This window comes from Peromyscus maniculatus, chromosome 13 (genome assembly GCF_049852395.1).
Source record: "Peromyscus maniculatus bairdii isolate BWxNUB_F1_BW_parent chromosome 13, HU_Pman_BW_mat_3.1, whole genome shotgun sequence".
Classification (NCBI taxonomy): Eukaryota; Metazoa; Chordata; class Mammalia; order Rodentia; family Cricetidae; genus Peromyscus; species Peromyscus maniculatus.
The window spans coordinates 49,530,209-49,547,094 of NC_134864.1; the positions used below are offsets into that span (position 1 = coordinate 49,530,209).

Consider the following 16,886-nt stretch of genomic DNA (forward strand, 5'->3'; position numbering starts at 1 on the left):
GATGCCCGGGAGCGCCAGGTTGGCTGTGGCTGGCTGGCTTGTGCCAGCACCCACGCCACACAGGTGACTGAGGATGCCAGCTGTATGCCCTTTGGTCGGGGCAAGTGACGAGCCCTGCTTTGGCATTCGATTTAGTACTAAGTGCCAAAGATAACTGGTGACAGCTGGTGTGTGCTCAGGAGTAAAAGTGCAAACACCCCCAGAAAACTGGGGGAAACAGGAATGGGGAACGAACCTCAGAAAAAGCTAGCGACAGTCATGAAAGTGTGCAGACTTTTTTGGTACTCAACAAGGTTCCCATCCCTTCACCCTACAAATTTGATTAACTTCTAAGGCCAACTCTATTAGATAGTTAAGTATTTCGCACTCTTTCTTACAGACCTGAAGGAGGACTGGGAGTCGGCCAGTGAGTTGCCCAATGGGCAAGGTGAGTAAGGGCAGAGCCAAAAATGTGGGCTCACGATGTATTTGACAAAGCGGGGGGTCAAGTTCAGAAGGTAACCTCACCGCAGCTGCTACTCATTCGTTCTGTCTGCGAAGCTGTGGAATAGACTGTGGAAAGTGCGTGTAGTTAACGCACCATTCCCATCTCAGTTATCTATCTATTTAATCGTATACAGAGAACCTGGCATGGTGGCATGGGTCTGTAACCTCAGCACTCAAGAGATGGAGGCAGGAGGATCCTCTAGACTTCAGGGTTAGACTGTCTCAAAAGCAAACAAGCAAACAAATAGCCAAGAAGCAAATAAATAGTATACAAAGGCTACCTGCTCACCCAGTCTTATAGCATTGAGAATAATGCATTTGTGAAGAGCATAAAGAGACTGTGATTCAAAATGCATAACGCTTCCCCATGATAAGATATAAAACTAATGTTTGGGGGCGGGCGGGCGGGCGGGGTTTGAGACAGAGCTCTGTGTAACAGCCCTGACTGTCCTGGAACTCACTCTATAGACCGGGTTGGTTTGGAACTCACAGAGATCTATCTGCCTCTGCCTCTGCCTCCAGAGTGCTGGGATTAAAAGTGTGCTGTGCACCACCACGTCTGGCAAACTAGTACTTTTTAAATTTATGGAATGCCATATATTTTTAAATGAGATAAGTAGCCTTGTCCTCCAAATTTTCAACAATCCATAACCATAACTTGAACAATAATTTAAGTTGAATGTCATGAAGTTGACTCTGTAAAAATATGTCTAATATGGAAGTTATCAGAAGTGTGATGTTTGTTTAAGTGGCTTTATGGAGGGACAAGTTGGTAGAGTCCTAAGTACTTAAAAATTTTATCTTTGGAGGTGGGCATGGTGGTGCATGCCTTTAATCCCAGCACTCCAGAGGCAGAGGCAGGTGGATCTCTGATTTTGAGGCCAGCGTGGTCTACAGACCAAGTTCCACGTCAGCCAGGGATACATAACGCGACACTGTTTCAAAAAACAAAACAATGAAAACAACAGCAACATTGTATCTTTGAACAGGTAGGATGGTTCAGCAGGCAAAGAGCTTACCATGCAGACCTGCTAACCTGAGTGGGATCCCAGGAACCCTGGGTAGGAGAGCTCTGACTGCCACGTAAGCACCCTGGTATGTATGTATATATATTTTGGTTTTTTGAGACAGGGTTTCTCTGTGTAGCTTAGCGCCTTTCCTGGAACTCACTTGGTAGCCCAGGCTGGCCTTGAACTCACAGAGATCTGCCTGGCTCTGCCTCCCAAGTGCTGGGATTAAAGGTGCCCGGCGCACCCTGGTATAATTGCACCAGGACACACACCTACAGCACTAATAACAAATATGACTATGTTTAAAATATTTGTATGGGCTGGTAGAGTATTTATCAGTGATAGGTCACTTTGCTTAGATGTGCAAGACTTGGGTTCAAACCGCAGTACCAACATACACATACTGGATCTTTTGAAAATATGTGGTCTAGTTCTCTGTATAATACAGGGGAACCAAGAGGAAAATCAATTTTAAAAATTAAGTTTTAATTAGATTATGTGTTTATTGTGTGTATACATTCATGTGTGTGGGCTTATACTCACGTATGTCTGCACATTGGGAGGCCAGAGACCAGAGCTGAGTGTCTTCCTCTACTGTTCTCCATCTTGATTTTGAGACAGGGTCTCTCACTGAAACTGGAGCTCACCAATGTGACTAGACTGGCCAGTCCACAAGGCAAGGGAATCCCCAGCACCGGGATTATAGGTATTCTCCACACCCAGCTTTTAGTGGGTGTTGGAGAGCGGAACTGAAGGCCTTTGTTTGCAGGGCAGGTACTTTATGACTGACTGAGTAATCTCTCTAGCCCCTAAAGTAATCTTGAAACTGGGAAATAAAAATCATATATATTTATGACTAAAATGTGTTGTTTGGATATATCTATAGCTTCTGGGATGGTAAAAATCAAGCAGTTTTAGCATATGTAACACAAGCTTATCTTTTTTTTTTTTTTTTTTTTTTTTAAAGACAAGGTTTCATATATCCCAGGCTGGCCTCTAACTTGATAGCAGGAAAAGATAGACGACCTTTAGCTTTGGATCTTCCTGGCTCCTCCCCCGAGTGCTGGGATTATAGGCATGAGCACTATGCCTAGTTTTAGGTGGTATTAGGGACTGAACCTATGTCTTTTTGTTTGCTTGGCAACCTATTGAGCTACATTTCCAGCCCACATGCTTATCGTGTGTGTGTGTGTGTGTGTGTGTGTGTGTGTGTGTGTGTGTGTGTGTGTGTGCGCGCGCATGCGAAGGTGTAGTAAGAACACTTAAAATGTATTCTCAGTAATTTATAATTATATATATTGTTATTAACTGTAATAATCATGAAGTGTAAAAGTATTGATTTCTTCTTCTTCTTCTTCTTCTTCTTCTTCTTCTTCTTCTTCTTCTTCTTCTTCTTCTTCTTCTTCTTCTTCTTTTTTTTCCGAGACAGCGTTTCTCCGTGTAGCTTTGTGTCTTTCCTGGAACTCACTCTGTAGACCAGGCTGGCCTCGAACTCACAAAGATCCGCCTGCCTCTGCCTCCCGAGTGCTGGGACTAAAGGCATGTGCCACCACCGCCTGACTGACAATGCTCTTTTTTAAAAAAACTTTATTTTTATTTATTCTTTGTGTCTTTCACATCCCACTCATCTGCCCTTTGCTCCTGCGACCTCCCCACCCCCAATAAAACAAAAATAAAATTTAAGATAAAAAAGGGGGAAAAAAAGAGAAAAACCTCGTTATGGAAGCTGCAGTGTGACACAGTGAGTCACGCAGTAAACCCCTTTATCCATACATACATCTTTATATTCAGGCCTTCATCGCAAAGAATTATTGGTTCGGTTCTAGGCGCCTGATCTCTGCTGCATTATCGATACTGGGTCCTCACTGCGGCTCTCCCTGGACATCCTGTTTCTGCCCTGTGTTGTGGGGCTCCTGTAGCCCTGGGTCTGCAGGACGCCCCCCCCCTCCAGCAGATCACAGATGAGGTGCATGTGGGGTAGGCCAACACTTAACCCTGGTTCTGGGCCTGGGGAGTTGTAGGGCTGGTCAGTCCTCCAGCTCTCCTGTCTCCATGACCAGGGTGAGTTTTCCGGCCTTGCCCTGACTCGTTCACCCCTAGCAGCGATAAGCAAGGGGCGGGGCCAGTTCTCAGCTCTCAGGCTTGCAAGCCCTCAGGGTCGGTTCTGCCATACCCACACCTTCAGGGGCCAGCTCTAGTGTGTTGCCCAGGCTAGTATAGGGGCCACTCCCCCGGCCAAGTGCTGCAAGTTGACAGGAGCAGGAACAGTACTCTTATGACCTCAGAGCCAGGTCTCCCACCTGAGGGTGGATGATATCTCCCCCACCCCGCCCCCGCCCATGCCACCAAATAACCTATGAGTAATGGGGACAACTCTCTTATCCGCCTCAGGTGTTGATGGGGGGGGGGGGGCGGGCAGACAATGTTCTTAACTGTTGAGCCATTGCTCCAGCCCCAGTCAGCATAATTCTAAATAATCTTTAAAGAAATACATGAGGAAAGGCTAATTTAAAATAATACAAAAAGGTATACACGCTTATTTTGTCACTTTTTTGTTTTGTTTGGTTTTTGGACACAGACTGCCAGTGTAGCCCAGGTTGTCCTCAAACTCAAGGTCCTCCCGCTGTACCTCTAGAGTGCTGGATTTAAAGGTCCGTGCCACACCCAGCCAATGTTCCCTTCCATTGCTAAAGTTACTACTTGGGATCTTCAAGCAAAAGTCAGGTTTTTTAATATTGCTTAAGAAGCGAGGCCGACAGAGCAATGGATGGTAAAATTCTAGTCAGAACCAAGTGTAACATCCACGAGTATTCTGGCTCCATTCCAGCGTGAGTGGTTCACATTCTCCAACTTCAAAATACTTTTTATTATTAGCCAACACTTGTCCATCCCAGCAACATACACAACACATAAAGTGTAGAGGCCTCCCTTGGCATGTTGGCAGGCTGTACATATTTTCCACTCAGGATTCCTTCCCTTTTCTGATGACTGTGGCATAGTTTTTCACCCTCCACGAATTCCAAGCCTAGGTTCTTTGTAGATCTTGAGTGCCAAGCAGTTACTAAGAACAAAAGAGATTAAATATGAACACCTATAGAATTCTGTAGAAAGCGGAGCAACTCACATTTTAAACATTTATTAATAGCCGTGGTGTCCATGAAGAGACGGTTTATTCCTTTTTAAACTTTGTGACTGAGATTAAAACACACAGTTTCATTAGCGTCCACAAAGCCTCTTGATATACAGAAGGTGGCTTTTCCCCCCACGTACAAATGGCACAGAAAATGACAGGAAGACCCAACAGACCTCAACCTCTGAGGCCAGTCCCAAGTCTTTCAAGTATCCTTAGGCCCTCTCCCTATTTCGAATTTTTTCCCAACGGAAGAAGGGGGGGGGGGAGGAGCAGTATACAATTTAAAAGCCTCTTCATAAGAGTGCGAGTGAATTCCAAGTATGCTGAACACCTCAGTCTCCCAACCTAATTAGAGCGCGTAGAAAAGCGGCATTTGTGGGACATTTAAAACTTGCAGCATGCTAGCTCATCGGGAGAGCGCCACTGTGTGTCCCTGCTGTGACTGCACGCAGCAGGTTCTCTCTCGCAGTCCGGGATGCCCCCCCTCCCCGGAGGGGTCCCAACCTGGCCAGAGTGCGCGGCCGTCAGCCCCGGGTGACCCAGCACCCTGAGCCATACCCTGTCCCAGCGGGCGACTTAGTACCTTAGACTGCTGAGGACTAGCATTTCTAGTGACTTCCAAGACGGAGAGAAATTCACTCTCTTGTCACAACAGTAAGATTTTTTGTTGCATTTACGAAAGCGCAAAGCCTGGGCGATATCGGTATTTCCAAGGGAGGAGGGTGGGTGGGGGTAGTGGTTAAGACTGTGAACGTCCAACTTCTGGTTTCAGATTCCAGGTTTGCCACCGGAACGCCTACTGTGTACCAGGAGCTCGCACAGGGAGGAGCACAAGCTTTGCCAGACTCTCTGCTCTCTTGCTAGCTCGGCTGTGCAGGTCAAGTTCCGAGGCGTCCTGGCCTTAGAACCCTTACGGGAATCCAGATCGCGTACCAAGGTGTAAACGATGAGCAAACACGCGGTTGCTCGTGAAGCACCGGCGCGTCTGTCCGGTCAGAAGGGAGACAGGTGGCACGGCCGAACGTGACCTCTCAGTTCCGCTTGTTTAAAAGCGCCGGACCTCGATAAGGGCGCTTAGCTGGAGAAGGGGGGTGGCCCGGTGGAGGCCCGGGGAGCAGGCGTTCGGAAACCAGAACCTTTCAGGAAAGCGAGTCCGATCCCGGCGGGCAGCCGCAGAGAAGAAGGACTCCAGAAGGACTTAGGACCACGTTTCCCGCCCGGCTTCTCCAGGCGGCCTCATTAGCATTGACCACGCCCTCCCCCGTCCCTTCCCGGCTCGCTATTGGTCGACGCTCTTCCGCGGCTCGCTCGGGGCGGGGCCTCGGGGCTCTCGGGGAGGGGGGGAGGCCCGGGCGGATGGGCGGTGGGCGGGGCCGCACGGAGCGCGCGGTGGGAGGGCCCAGCTCCGGGCGGGGCGGGGCGGGGGCGGGGCCCGGGGCGGGGCCTCCCGGCGGGCATTAGAGGCAGGTGACCCGGGCGGGGCGGGAGAGGGCCAGTTCAGCCTGCGGCCGTGACTCCGCCACCGCCGTCGCGCACCGCTCGCTCGGAGCTCCCTGGAGGTGGGCGAAAGAGTGCGAGAGCTCGGGGGAGGAGCCGAGCGGGGCGCGTCCGTCCCGAGAGCGCCGCCGCCGCCACCGCCCCCCGGAGTCGGCTGGAGCGCGGAGCCCCCTGCAGGGGAGGCGGCGAGCGGCTGGCGGGACGCGGCGGCGGCGGGCGCGGACCATGCAGTCCCGGCCCGGCCAGTGCCGGCTTCTCGCTGTGCTGTGAGGTGGCGGGGTCCACCTCCGGCCGCCGCACCCCTCCGCCTTCCAGCCCAAGTGCTGCCCGGCGCCCTGGTCCTTCGTCCGGACCCCGGGACACCGGTGGAAGGCACGGCCTGTCCCTGCCCTGCTCCGCCCGAATCATGCAGGGGGCCCCGAAGGAAGAGAAGGCTACTGACCGGCCCGCGCCGACCGTGCTCGAGGGGCACCCTGCGCTCTGAAACGCGCCCCCACCTGCTGCCATGTGTCGCCGCCGCCACAGGTACCTAGCTTGTCCTTAAAAACTTTTTCCAGCTCTGGCCGGATTCGGAGTCGCGGGACGGAGGAGCCCGGCTGGCTGCAGACATCTGCCGCCCAGCAGGATCCTCGGAGGTGAGAGCCCGCGTATTCCCCTCATCCCAGTTCTCCCGGTTCCTCTGCCCCTTTCTCGGCGACTGAGCTCTCTGGCCCCAGGCACAGCCTGCAGGGCCGGGCCAGGAAAGGGAGGCGGGCGCGGGGAGTGGGATCGGGGGGGAGAGTCTGAAGTTTGGTTCCAGGAGGTGGGGGGCGAGGAAAGGAGTTAATCTAGAGATTGGTGACCGCGTACGGAGACCGAGTGGTTGGCGCTGCCCTAAGAGGAGTGGTTGCGATTTTTCTTCTCCCCCCTACCTTCTCTTTTAAGAGTTCTGTCCTTGGGATCTGAGCCCTAATCGTCTCTCCAGCCCTATCTGGCGTGGAGCGCTGCCGGCGGAGGCAGCGCCTTCCCGAAGCAGTTTTATCTTTGGACGGATTTCTTTAAGAGAAAAAGAAACCAACAGGTTGCCAGCCCGGGCGTCACACTCAAGATTCCGGAGAGGGAAGCCCCGGCTGCGGATTCGTCGGTCAGCGCTGACCCTCGCGGGCAGCAAGAGGCCAGGGGGAGAAGGGGGCGATGGCTCGGCCCGACCCGTCCGCGCCGCCCTCGCTGCTGCTGCTGCTGCTGGCGCAGCTGGTGGGCCGGGCAGCGGCCGCCTCCAAGGCTCCGGTGTGCCAGGAAATCACGGTGCCCATGTGCCGAGGCATAGGCTACAACCTGACGCACATGCCCAACCAGTTCAACCACGACACGCAGGACGAGGCAGGCCTGGAGGTGCACCAATTCTGGCCGCTGGTGGAGATCCACTGCTCACCGGACCTGCGCTTCTTCCTGTGCTCCATGTACACACCCATCTGCTTGCCCGACTACCACAAGCCGCTGCCACCGTGCCGCTCCGTGTGCGAGCGCGCCAAGGCCGGCTGCTCGCCTCTCATGCGCCAGTACGGCTTCGCCTGGCCGGAGCGCATGAGCTGCGACCGTCTCCCTGTGCTGGGTGGCGACGCCGAGGTTCTGTGCATGGATTATAACCGAAGTGAAGCCACCACCTTGTCCCCCAAGTCCTTCCCGGCAAAGCCCACCCTCCCAGGCCCACCAGGGGCGCCATCTTCCGGGGGTGAGTGTCCCTCGGGAGGTCCATCTGTATGCACTTGCCGTGACCCCTTCGTGCCTATCCTGAAGGAGTCACACCCTCTCTACAACAAGGTGCGCACCGGCCAGGTGCCCAACTGTGCAGTGCCCTGCTACCAGCCGTCCTTCAGCCCCGACGAGCGCACGTTCGCCACCTTCTGGATTGGCCTGTGGTCTGTGCTGTGCTTTATCTCCACATCCACCACCGTGGCCACCTTCCTCATCGACATGGAACGATTCCGCTACCCTGAGCGCCCCATCATCTTCTTGTCTGCGTGCTACCTGTGTGTGTCCCTGGGATTCCTGGTGCGCCTGGTCGTGGGCCATGCCAGCGTCGCCTGCAGCCGCGAGCACAGCCACATCCACTATGAGACTACTGGCCCTGCCCTCTGCACGGTTGTCTTCCTCCTGGTCTACTTCTTTGGCATGGCCAGCTCCATCTGGTGGGTCATCCTGTCACTCACCTGGTTCTTAGCGGCTGGCATGAAGTGGGGCAACGAAGCCATTGCGGGCTATGCCCAGTACTTCCATCTTGCTGCCTGGCTCATCCCCAGCGTCAAGTCCATTACAGCGTTGGCACTAAGCTCCGTGGACGGTGACCCGGTGGCCGGCATCTGTTATGTGGGCAACCAAAACCTGAACTCACTACGTGGCTTCGTCTTGGGCCCACTGGTGCTCTACCTGCTGGTGGGCACGCTCTTCCTGCTGGCGGGCTTCGTGTCGCTCTTCCGCATCCGGAGCGTCATCAAGCAGGGTGGCACTAAGACAGACAAGCTGGAGAAGCTCATGATCCGCATCGGCATCTTCACTCTGCTCTACACGGTGCCAGCCAGCATTGTGGTGGCCTGCTACCTGTATGAGCAGCACTACCGGGAGAGCTGGGAGGCGGCCCTCACCTGCTCGTGCCCGGGACCCGACGCTGGCCAGCCCCGCGCCAAACCCGAGTACTGGGTGCTCATGCTCAAGTACTTCATGTGCCTGGTGGTGGGCATCACGTCGGGAGTCTGGATCTGGTCCGGCAAGACCCTGGAGTCTTGGCGGCGCTTCACCAGCCGCTGCTGCTGCAGCTCAGGGCGGGGGCACAAGAGCGGGGGCGCTATGGCCGCAGGGGACTATGCGGAGGCCAGCGCCGCGCTCACCGGCAGGACCGGGCCGCCGGGCCCCGCCGCCGCCGCCGCCTACCACAAGCAAGTGTCCCTGTCGCATGTCTAGGAGGCCTGGAGGCCGAGGCCCCAGGGACAGTGCTGGAGTGGAAGGAGGGCGTTGTTTGGCTGGGTAGCTTTGTGAAGGTCACTTCCGTTTACCTTCTTGGTGCTGATGCCCCCTCCCTGAGCGGCTTGGAGAGGGGAAGGGGTCGGGTTCAAGAGAGTACCTGTCCCGCAGTCTTCAGCCAGGGGGCTCGGCTCACGTGCGGTGTTATTCTAGTTTGCATTTCTTACTGCCTTCTTTAGAAGAACCCTGTTTTTAATTTATATGTATTTTAATTTTTTTTTAACTTTGTTGCATTTTGGCAACAAAATTTACCTTTGCTTTGGGGACTTCACAACCCTCAAGCCGGCATTGTAAGGAGGTTACCCTTGGTTCAGGTTTCTTTGGACTGTGTGGTCTAAATTAGGAAAATATATTTCCTATACGTGTGTCTTTTTCTTTCTTTCTTTTCTTTTTTTTTTAAATGTGAACAGTGACAGGCTGCTGTGACTGGGAAGGTGTGGATTGTCCTTTTTTTTTTCCCAGTTAGTTTTTCCTTCCACTGCTTAAAATGTCCAGGACACTGAGAGGCCAGAGGCCATCTGCTAGTTCTGTGTATAGGCCCCTCAAGTCCTCCCCGGGAATGGAGCATGATGGTTAGGACCCATCCCCAAGTGACAAGGTTGGGGAAGCTAAAGATTTTGGGAGCCTCCTTCACCTTGCTCAGCAAGCATTGGGTCATTTTCATTCATTCCTGATAGAGCCAGCGTCACGCCTTGAATGGTAGAGGTGGCATTGTGGAGCCGGACACACACGTTTGCCATAGTGAGTGAGAGCCAGAGGGCTAGCGATGGAGTGAATGTGAGTTCTGAACCGGTGAGGTGCTGAGCTTCGGGCCAGGCAGGGAGGAATGGGTGGTTCTTAATAAGCTCCAGGGATCCCTTATTACTATTTTTAAATGTACTTGTGCTACAAATTTCAGTAAAAGTCAACCCACTCCTGTCTTCTGGAAGTACTTAGGAATCCTTGCTGAAGGGGGCTCTCTTTTAAAGGACAAAAAACGGATATGCTTCCAGTAATTAAAGTAAATTCCCATTGCTTCTTATCTGCTCCTCCCACCCCGCCTCCTTTATCATGTTAAACAGGCTTTCTTGCTTTTCTGAGTCCTCCTGGGGAGCGGTGATTAGAAGCCACACCCACCCGCCAATGGAGCGCCGCAGCTGGGGAGGGAGGCTGGTTACCTGAGAGCAAACATTGGCTCCAAGGAAGGAAAACAAGCGTCCCTGAACTCGGGGCTAGGTTAATGCCAGATAGTCCCAAAGCAGTCACACTGTGCCCTGGCAGTCGCTGGAAAAAAAAAAAAAAAAAAAGACCCATACCGTAAGCTTTGTACTATGGGGCAGTGTAATGCTACTGCGGGGTCCCCCCCCCCCCCCGCTTGCTCTCTCTTCCTGCTCTTCTGAGAAAGCCTGTATCGTGACCGACAGCCCCTCCCCCCCCAGCTTCTCTGCTATTAGAAAAGTCTGTTTGCTTTCCTAATCTGTATTCATTCACTAAGAGTGTGAGGGCCATTACTGGGAAATGTGCATCAGCCAGCAAGTGCCAGCGAGTGACCCCCACAGAAGTTTCGTCCCCACAGAAGGCAGAGTGGGGACGAAACTTAGGGAGCTCAAATGGCCAAGCCGTGAAAACTTCACAAAGCTTCCCTAGAAAAACAGCTGGAGTCTAGGCAGGGAGGAGAGAGAGAGACAGAAAGAGAAATGCTGAAGACTTAAGTCTTCGGGTTGCTCAGAAGCTGTTCCCGTGTGCAAAATGCGCTACCTTTACTCACGGATGCTTGAATCGAAATGGAAACTTCGGTGGCTTCCACAAAACTCCCGGCATGCACACCTAGCTGTAGAACTCTGTCAGAGTCTTAGTCTCTATTCAGGAACTTCTTCCGGGAAGCTCAATAGACCCCTGTCTCCTCAGCACCACTTTTCCTGTCTTTTCAAATGAGGCCCTTTTCTTAGCCCCTCGACCTCTTGGCTTGTTTAGCAGCACATCTTTCCGGGATCTGCGGCCCGAGTTTGCGTGAAAACTGTGGAGGAATCTAGAAAAGATGTACAGTGTATCTAAACGTTGTGGGATGAAGTGGAGGAAAGTGATTTAATTCATTTAAAAAAAAAAAGATTTTTTTTCCGTCTTAGCAACATGCCAAGGTGGAAAAAGAGCAATTAATTCCCTTTGAAAAATAGGAAAGTTGAAACAGATGGATGCCAAGGCGGTGGACTACGTAGATTGGAAGAAGCCTCAGATCTCTCTTTGTTTCTGTTCTCATCCTTGCCCTCCTCCTCCTTTCTTCTCTCCTTCCCTCAGGAGACAAAGAGAGAGCCCACCTGCCTCCCTGAAGCCTTCTTCACATCCGTCTCTGGCCAGCCCTAGGGGAGGGGAGCGGGAAGCTGCCTGTACCGATGGTCACCCCCTCTTCCCACCACACATTTCCCTCTGCTTTGCATTTCTGTTGTGATAACAATCAATGAAATGACATGAAAAGCTGTTGGGCAGTTCAGTAACTTCTGCCCCGCCAGCTTTGTGTCGCTGGGGAGGACTTGGCCGGGCGGCAGCTCCAGTGTGCACGTTCTGGCCACCTCTCTCACCTCTTGGAGCCTCCTGATGCTTCCCAGGTCAGAGGGGGAGGATTTAGGTAGTCTAAAGAAAGACATGGGACCTCCAATGGCCAAATGTTAGGATGGTTGGTTTGGTTTGATTTTTTTTTTAATTTTTTTTATTATTTAAAAATATTATTTCCCTCACACTTTGAAGTTGTCTGAATTGGATGAGAATCATTTTCCTTGGTGCCTTATTGGCTTATTCTCGCAACCCTTTTGTCATATTTTCATGTGACCATCGCCAGTGGCCAGGGCCTGGGTGTCATGCCTCGTGTGTAATTGTGCGCATGTCCAAGCTTAACTAACATGTCGCCCGATGGCACTTGTTCTAAGTTGGTATTCATTAGGCTGTTCCCTCCTGGGCCAGGGCAGCACTAATCTTGACACCGGCTGCCAAGAGAAAACGTCATGGATCAGACACCCAACCTTAATAACAGCATCCGTGACCTGCACCGGCGAGCGTAGAATGGGAACCCCAGAGCTAGGGAGCAGAGTTGTATATTTTAATGAACTGCTATGCCCCGCTAAGGAAGCTCCTTTCACTTTTGTGCTCTACAGAAAGACCAAGGGGGGTGGGAGGGACAAAGCTTTGAATAAGTGCTTTCTAACACCCGAATGTGGCAAACAGGACTGAGCACATCACAAATCTAGGCAGGTGTGAGGTACCGGGGCCGCTAAGAATTGCCTGCTGCCTCCCTGCGTCCTTTTCTTGTCTCCGAAGTCCAATCAAGTGATCCTGGGAAAGAAATGGCCTGGCTTGGGGAAGACAGCTCAGAAAGGAAAATTATCAAGACATCAAAGAAGGGTGAAGGGGAGGCAGGATGTAACCAACCCTGTTCAGACTCTCAGAAGCTTCTGGTAGCTCAATGACAGTTGCAGGGTGTTTTATTTTATTTTTTTTAAATCCAGGATAATAATGTCTGTCTGTGGTACATCATTTGAAGACAATATTAATTCATGTTGTTACAAACTGTGTATAGTATGTATGTTTTGTGGGTATGTATATACGTAATATATATATTATATATATGTATATGTATATGAGAGAGAGATTTAGTGACTTTTGATACGGGTTGGTGCAGGTGAATTTATTACTGAGCCAGATGAGGCACATACCGAGTCAGTAGTTGGGGTCCAGGGCATTCAGTGCTGTGTATGATTTGCATACATGTATAGTGCCTATCCATCCCATGCAGTAAGAATCGTCACTGTCATGCCAAATCCAGCACTCACAAGTCAGAGCCAGCAATATTTTATTTGTAGACAATCAGCTTGACTGGCAATGATTAAAATTCTGAATCCATAACACTAGCAAAAGGAAACCCAGAGTATTCTGGAGAGAGGTTTTGTTTTGTTTTGTGCCTGGAAGTCAGTACAACAGCAATTATATGTGGTTATGTTAGTCTCAAGATCCTTAACTTGTTGACCTTATTATTTTGGAATTTTTTTGTATTATATTTGTGGGAAAGTAAAATAATGGTTTAAGATTTTTATCAAATATGGAGATTAGTTATTTATGAAAAACAAAGAAATGTCTATTTTTGTTTCTTTGTTCCCAATTCATGTAGATAACTTTTTAAAATGCATTAAAGCAATGGTGAAGAAAATATAATAACGCTGTAGAGTCTTTTTCTCCTATTTATGGAGAAATGCACTGGTTTCTAAGAGTATCTGAGATGCAGATCCTAACTTGATCGTCAGATGTCTCAGATATCCTTAGAGTATAAGCAACTGAATTTTCATCAGTATAATCGACCAAATTGCAACCACAAGAGGAACACGTTTTCCTCACCCGTGCTTCCTGTGGGTTTCTCTCGCCTACACTTCTGTTGGCTTCACTATTCACTTGAAGAAATGAAGGGCGCTCCGTGAAGAACAGAGACATGGTCTGACTGTGTTCTGTTTGATCACATGGGTGCATTGTGCCTATTCCATAAGCTGCATGCTCTGTGTGTCTGGTTGAGGGGCAGGTGTTGAGCTCAAATTACTTCAAGTCAGGAGCCAAGAGAGAGGACCAAAATTTTTGAGAATAACACCCAGTTCCCTTCCCCATCCCCAGATAATTTGACTGGGCGTCAGAACGCTTATTGCTGGACTAGCTTCTACATGTGGGTTCCTGCCTTGACAAAATTCAGTAAGTCCCTAAGGTAACATCTCATGGTGTTCTCCAGCGATACTCTCAGGCGTTGTGGGAAAATGTGAGGGAAAGATGGGTACTTAAGGCTTTAGATGTATAGGACAGAAATATAATAATGGCCATTTAACCCAGTGTCAGTGTGATTGCCACGGACTTCAGTATATGTCGGGGAGAGAGAGGCAGTCTGAGAAACATAGAGCAGCATCTGCTGAAGAGTAACTACAATTCACATGCATGTACAAGACTCTAGTATGTCTCCACCTTATTTTCTCCTGGCTCACTTTCGCCCAGTGGAGAAAGGGAGAAAGAGTAATCAGAAGCTGGAGCAGAGGGTCCTTAAAAGGTTGGAGGAAGGGTGGGCCCCCCAAAATCACTGGCAATAACACCATTTCTTTTTTTTTAATGACTCAGTTTACAGAGTTCTTTAGTTTGTCAAGATGGAAGCTATGCTTAGAGGGAGTGTGTGTGTGTGTGTGTGTGTGTGTGTGTGTGTGTGTGTGTGTGTGTGTGTGGATTGAGGATACAGGTTGATTGTTGGTTCAAATCCCAGCCCCACTACTTATAGGCCCAGATCGGGACACTTAACCTGTGTTTCAGATTTCTCATTTGTGAAGAGAGAAGAATAGTACTTACGTTTAGGGGTTCCGAAGATTTCAAAGGTAAGTAAAGCTAGGAGTCTGCCACTGTTCCTGGTGCAGGATGGAGAGGGATGGAGAGAACAGCTCCCACTGGCTGTTTGCATAAGAATCAACTGGGGCTCTTCCTGGGAAATGCATTCCAGTCTCAGCCCCAGGACAGGAGATTAAGTTAGCCCTAGGACCTTCAGTGGGTTTTGTTTTTTATAAAGATATTTAAACCTGGGAGTAATTTTATGTAAATTCTAAAATTACTCATTTAAAAAAAATGCATGAATAAAGTTCTTGTTTGCTCCTTACCCATTTCCCCTAATGCTAATAATCTTTTGTTTTGTTTTGTTTTGAGACAGGTCTCTCTATGTAGAGACAGCTGTCCTGGAACTATGGTAGTCCACAGACTTGGCCTCAAACTCAGAGAGATCCACCTGCCTCTGCTTCAGTTGCTGGGATCAAATATGTGTTAACGTCTTAAACCATGGTACATGTTACAACTAAGAAGTCAAGGCTGGCCCTTTGAACTCTAGACATCATCAGACTTCACACTAGTGCTCTGGGATCCAGAGTTCATGATAACCATATTGCTTTTAGAGAAGGCTCACTGTTGACTTTGGACTTTGAGCTGATGAGAGGTAGCTGGTTTGGTGACCCTATCGAGACACAGTGTGATATTTCAATGACTGCACTGTCAGCCACGGAACTGCTAAGCACGGAGGAGCTGGAGGCAGCTGCTCTGGGGAAGGTGGGTGGGCCGGCACAGGCGAGCTAAGGAGCCAGATCGCCTGTGAGCCAGTGAAAGCCTGCATTTCCTCGGACCTGGCGCCAGTGGAGGGCTTTTATGGTAACCAGCACGAAGCGTGCCAAGTTGGACATTAGCCAGGAAGATTACAGGTGACAAAGTTGGGAATGGTCCTACTCCAACAGGCCCTCAGGGGCTCGAGCCGGGTAGGGAGTGTGGGGGGTGGGGTGGGGGAGGGGGCGGAGCACAAAGCATCTCAGCCTTTGGGGGAATTAGTTGTACTAGAGAATAACCACTGGCACTTCAGGTGGTTTGCAGACTTGAAGGTTAAGGAAATGGAGCAGCAGGGTGTTTAAGCCGTCATACTCAAGTGGCTCATAGGTTCTGGGACTATGAATTTCCCTAGTCACACTGCAACTGCCCAATTTTTACTGCCGTTACATGGCTAGGTGTTTTAAAACCTTGAAAGACTACCTGAACTTCTCCCTTTTAAAAGAATGTTAACTTTCCACTGGAGTCAGGGTTCCTCTTGGATACAACTTCACATCCCTTCCTGCACCCCGAAGATTGCCAACCACAAGGTGAGATTGCTGACGTTTATTTCACAGTAAGTACACGTCCCCTTTCTGGCACACCCACCTACAATGGTGGAGTGAAAAGAGCCCAAGAATCCAAGGCTACTCTTAGATACCAGGGGAAACAGCCCTGTTCTATCCACCGTGGCATTGGCGGGCACAGTGCCGAGCCTCGAGCCAGGTTAAAGTGGCTGGCAGTTAGACTGGAGGTGATCTTATGCTGGACTTGTTGACCCACACTAGGTACACAGTTTACATAGAAACTAGCACTTTACCTTGGGATAGTTCTCTGCGGAGTGCTTTCTTTCCAAATAGTGCTATCTTAAGAATGCAGCTTCTGGGTGAAGGACCAGGCAGGCAAACCAGTTGTTTTAAACGTGGCTGGAGGACAGACTGGGTTATGAAAGGTTTTAGCTAGCCTGCATAGCTTAGCTTATGAAAACAGTCTAACCTGATACCTGTGTTGTAATACCGACTGACTGGCGTCTTTGAACCAAGGGATACTGTGTTTAGGGATAGAAGAAACGAAACCAAGCTGAGCTGTCATAAAACCAGAGTTCTGTAATTGAATAAAAAACAACAACGAAAACAGGAAATGTGAAAGGGTGGGCTGGGTTGGAAACTGATACAAAGAAATCTAACGATAAACACCAGGAATTACTAGGCAGCAGCCACTTTTCAGCCTGCAAGAATGGTAGTTCACTGGGATCAAACCATTCAGACCCGTCTTTTTTGTATAATGCAATCATCACACACCAGTTAAAACTCGGGAGTCATTGTGGCACAGACCTTTAATCTCAGCCCTCTGATGGCAGAGGCAGGAGGATCTCAAGTTCAAGGCCAGCCTGGTCTATAGAGCAAGTGCCAGGCTAGTGAGGCCTCCTGCACAGTGAGACCCTGTCTCAAAAAATAAATACAAATTTTAAATAGTTGAAGTCTAAATTATTAGAGGTTGAAACTAAAAAACCAAACAGACCACTATCACCCCCGTCTTTTAAAACACAAAAGCGGAATGCGTGAGAGTCTGGGTAGATGTTCCTTTTTATTATCTTTTCGGGTGCAGAACCCCGAGAAGATGCTAGTTAGCACCCTCCTGGGGATTTGGTTTCCATG

The 16,886-nt window shown here is 50.2% G+C and overlaps 1 protein-coding gene across 1 annotated transcript; it reads left to right on the top strand.

The window, feature by feature from the left end:
- The first annotated feature begins 7,299 nt into the window (after window positions 1–7,299).
- Fzd5 (frizzled class receptor 5) lies at window positions 7,300–14,894 on the top strand. Its single transcript, XM_076550240.1, has one exon. It carries the CDS (start codon window positions 7,300–7,302, stop codon window positions 9,061–9,063), a length of 1,764 nt encoding a protein of 587 aa, XP_076406355.1. The 3' UTR covers window positions 9,064–14,894.
- The last annotated feature ends 1,992 nt before the right edge of the window (window positions 14,895–16,886 follow it).

What these genes read in the sequence shown, in the direction of transcription:
- Fzd5 (XM_076550240.1), top strand. Translation starts at nt 7,300, where the DNA reads ATGGCTCGGCCCGACCCGTCCGCGCCGCCCTCGCTGCTGCTGCTGCTG.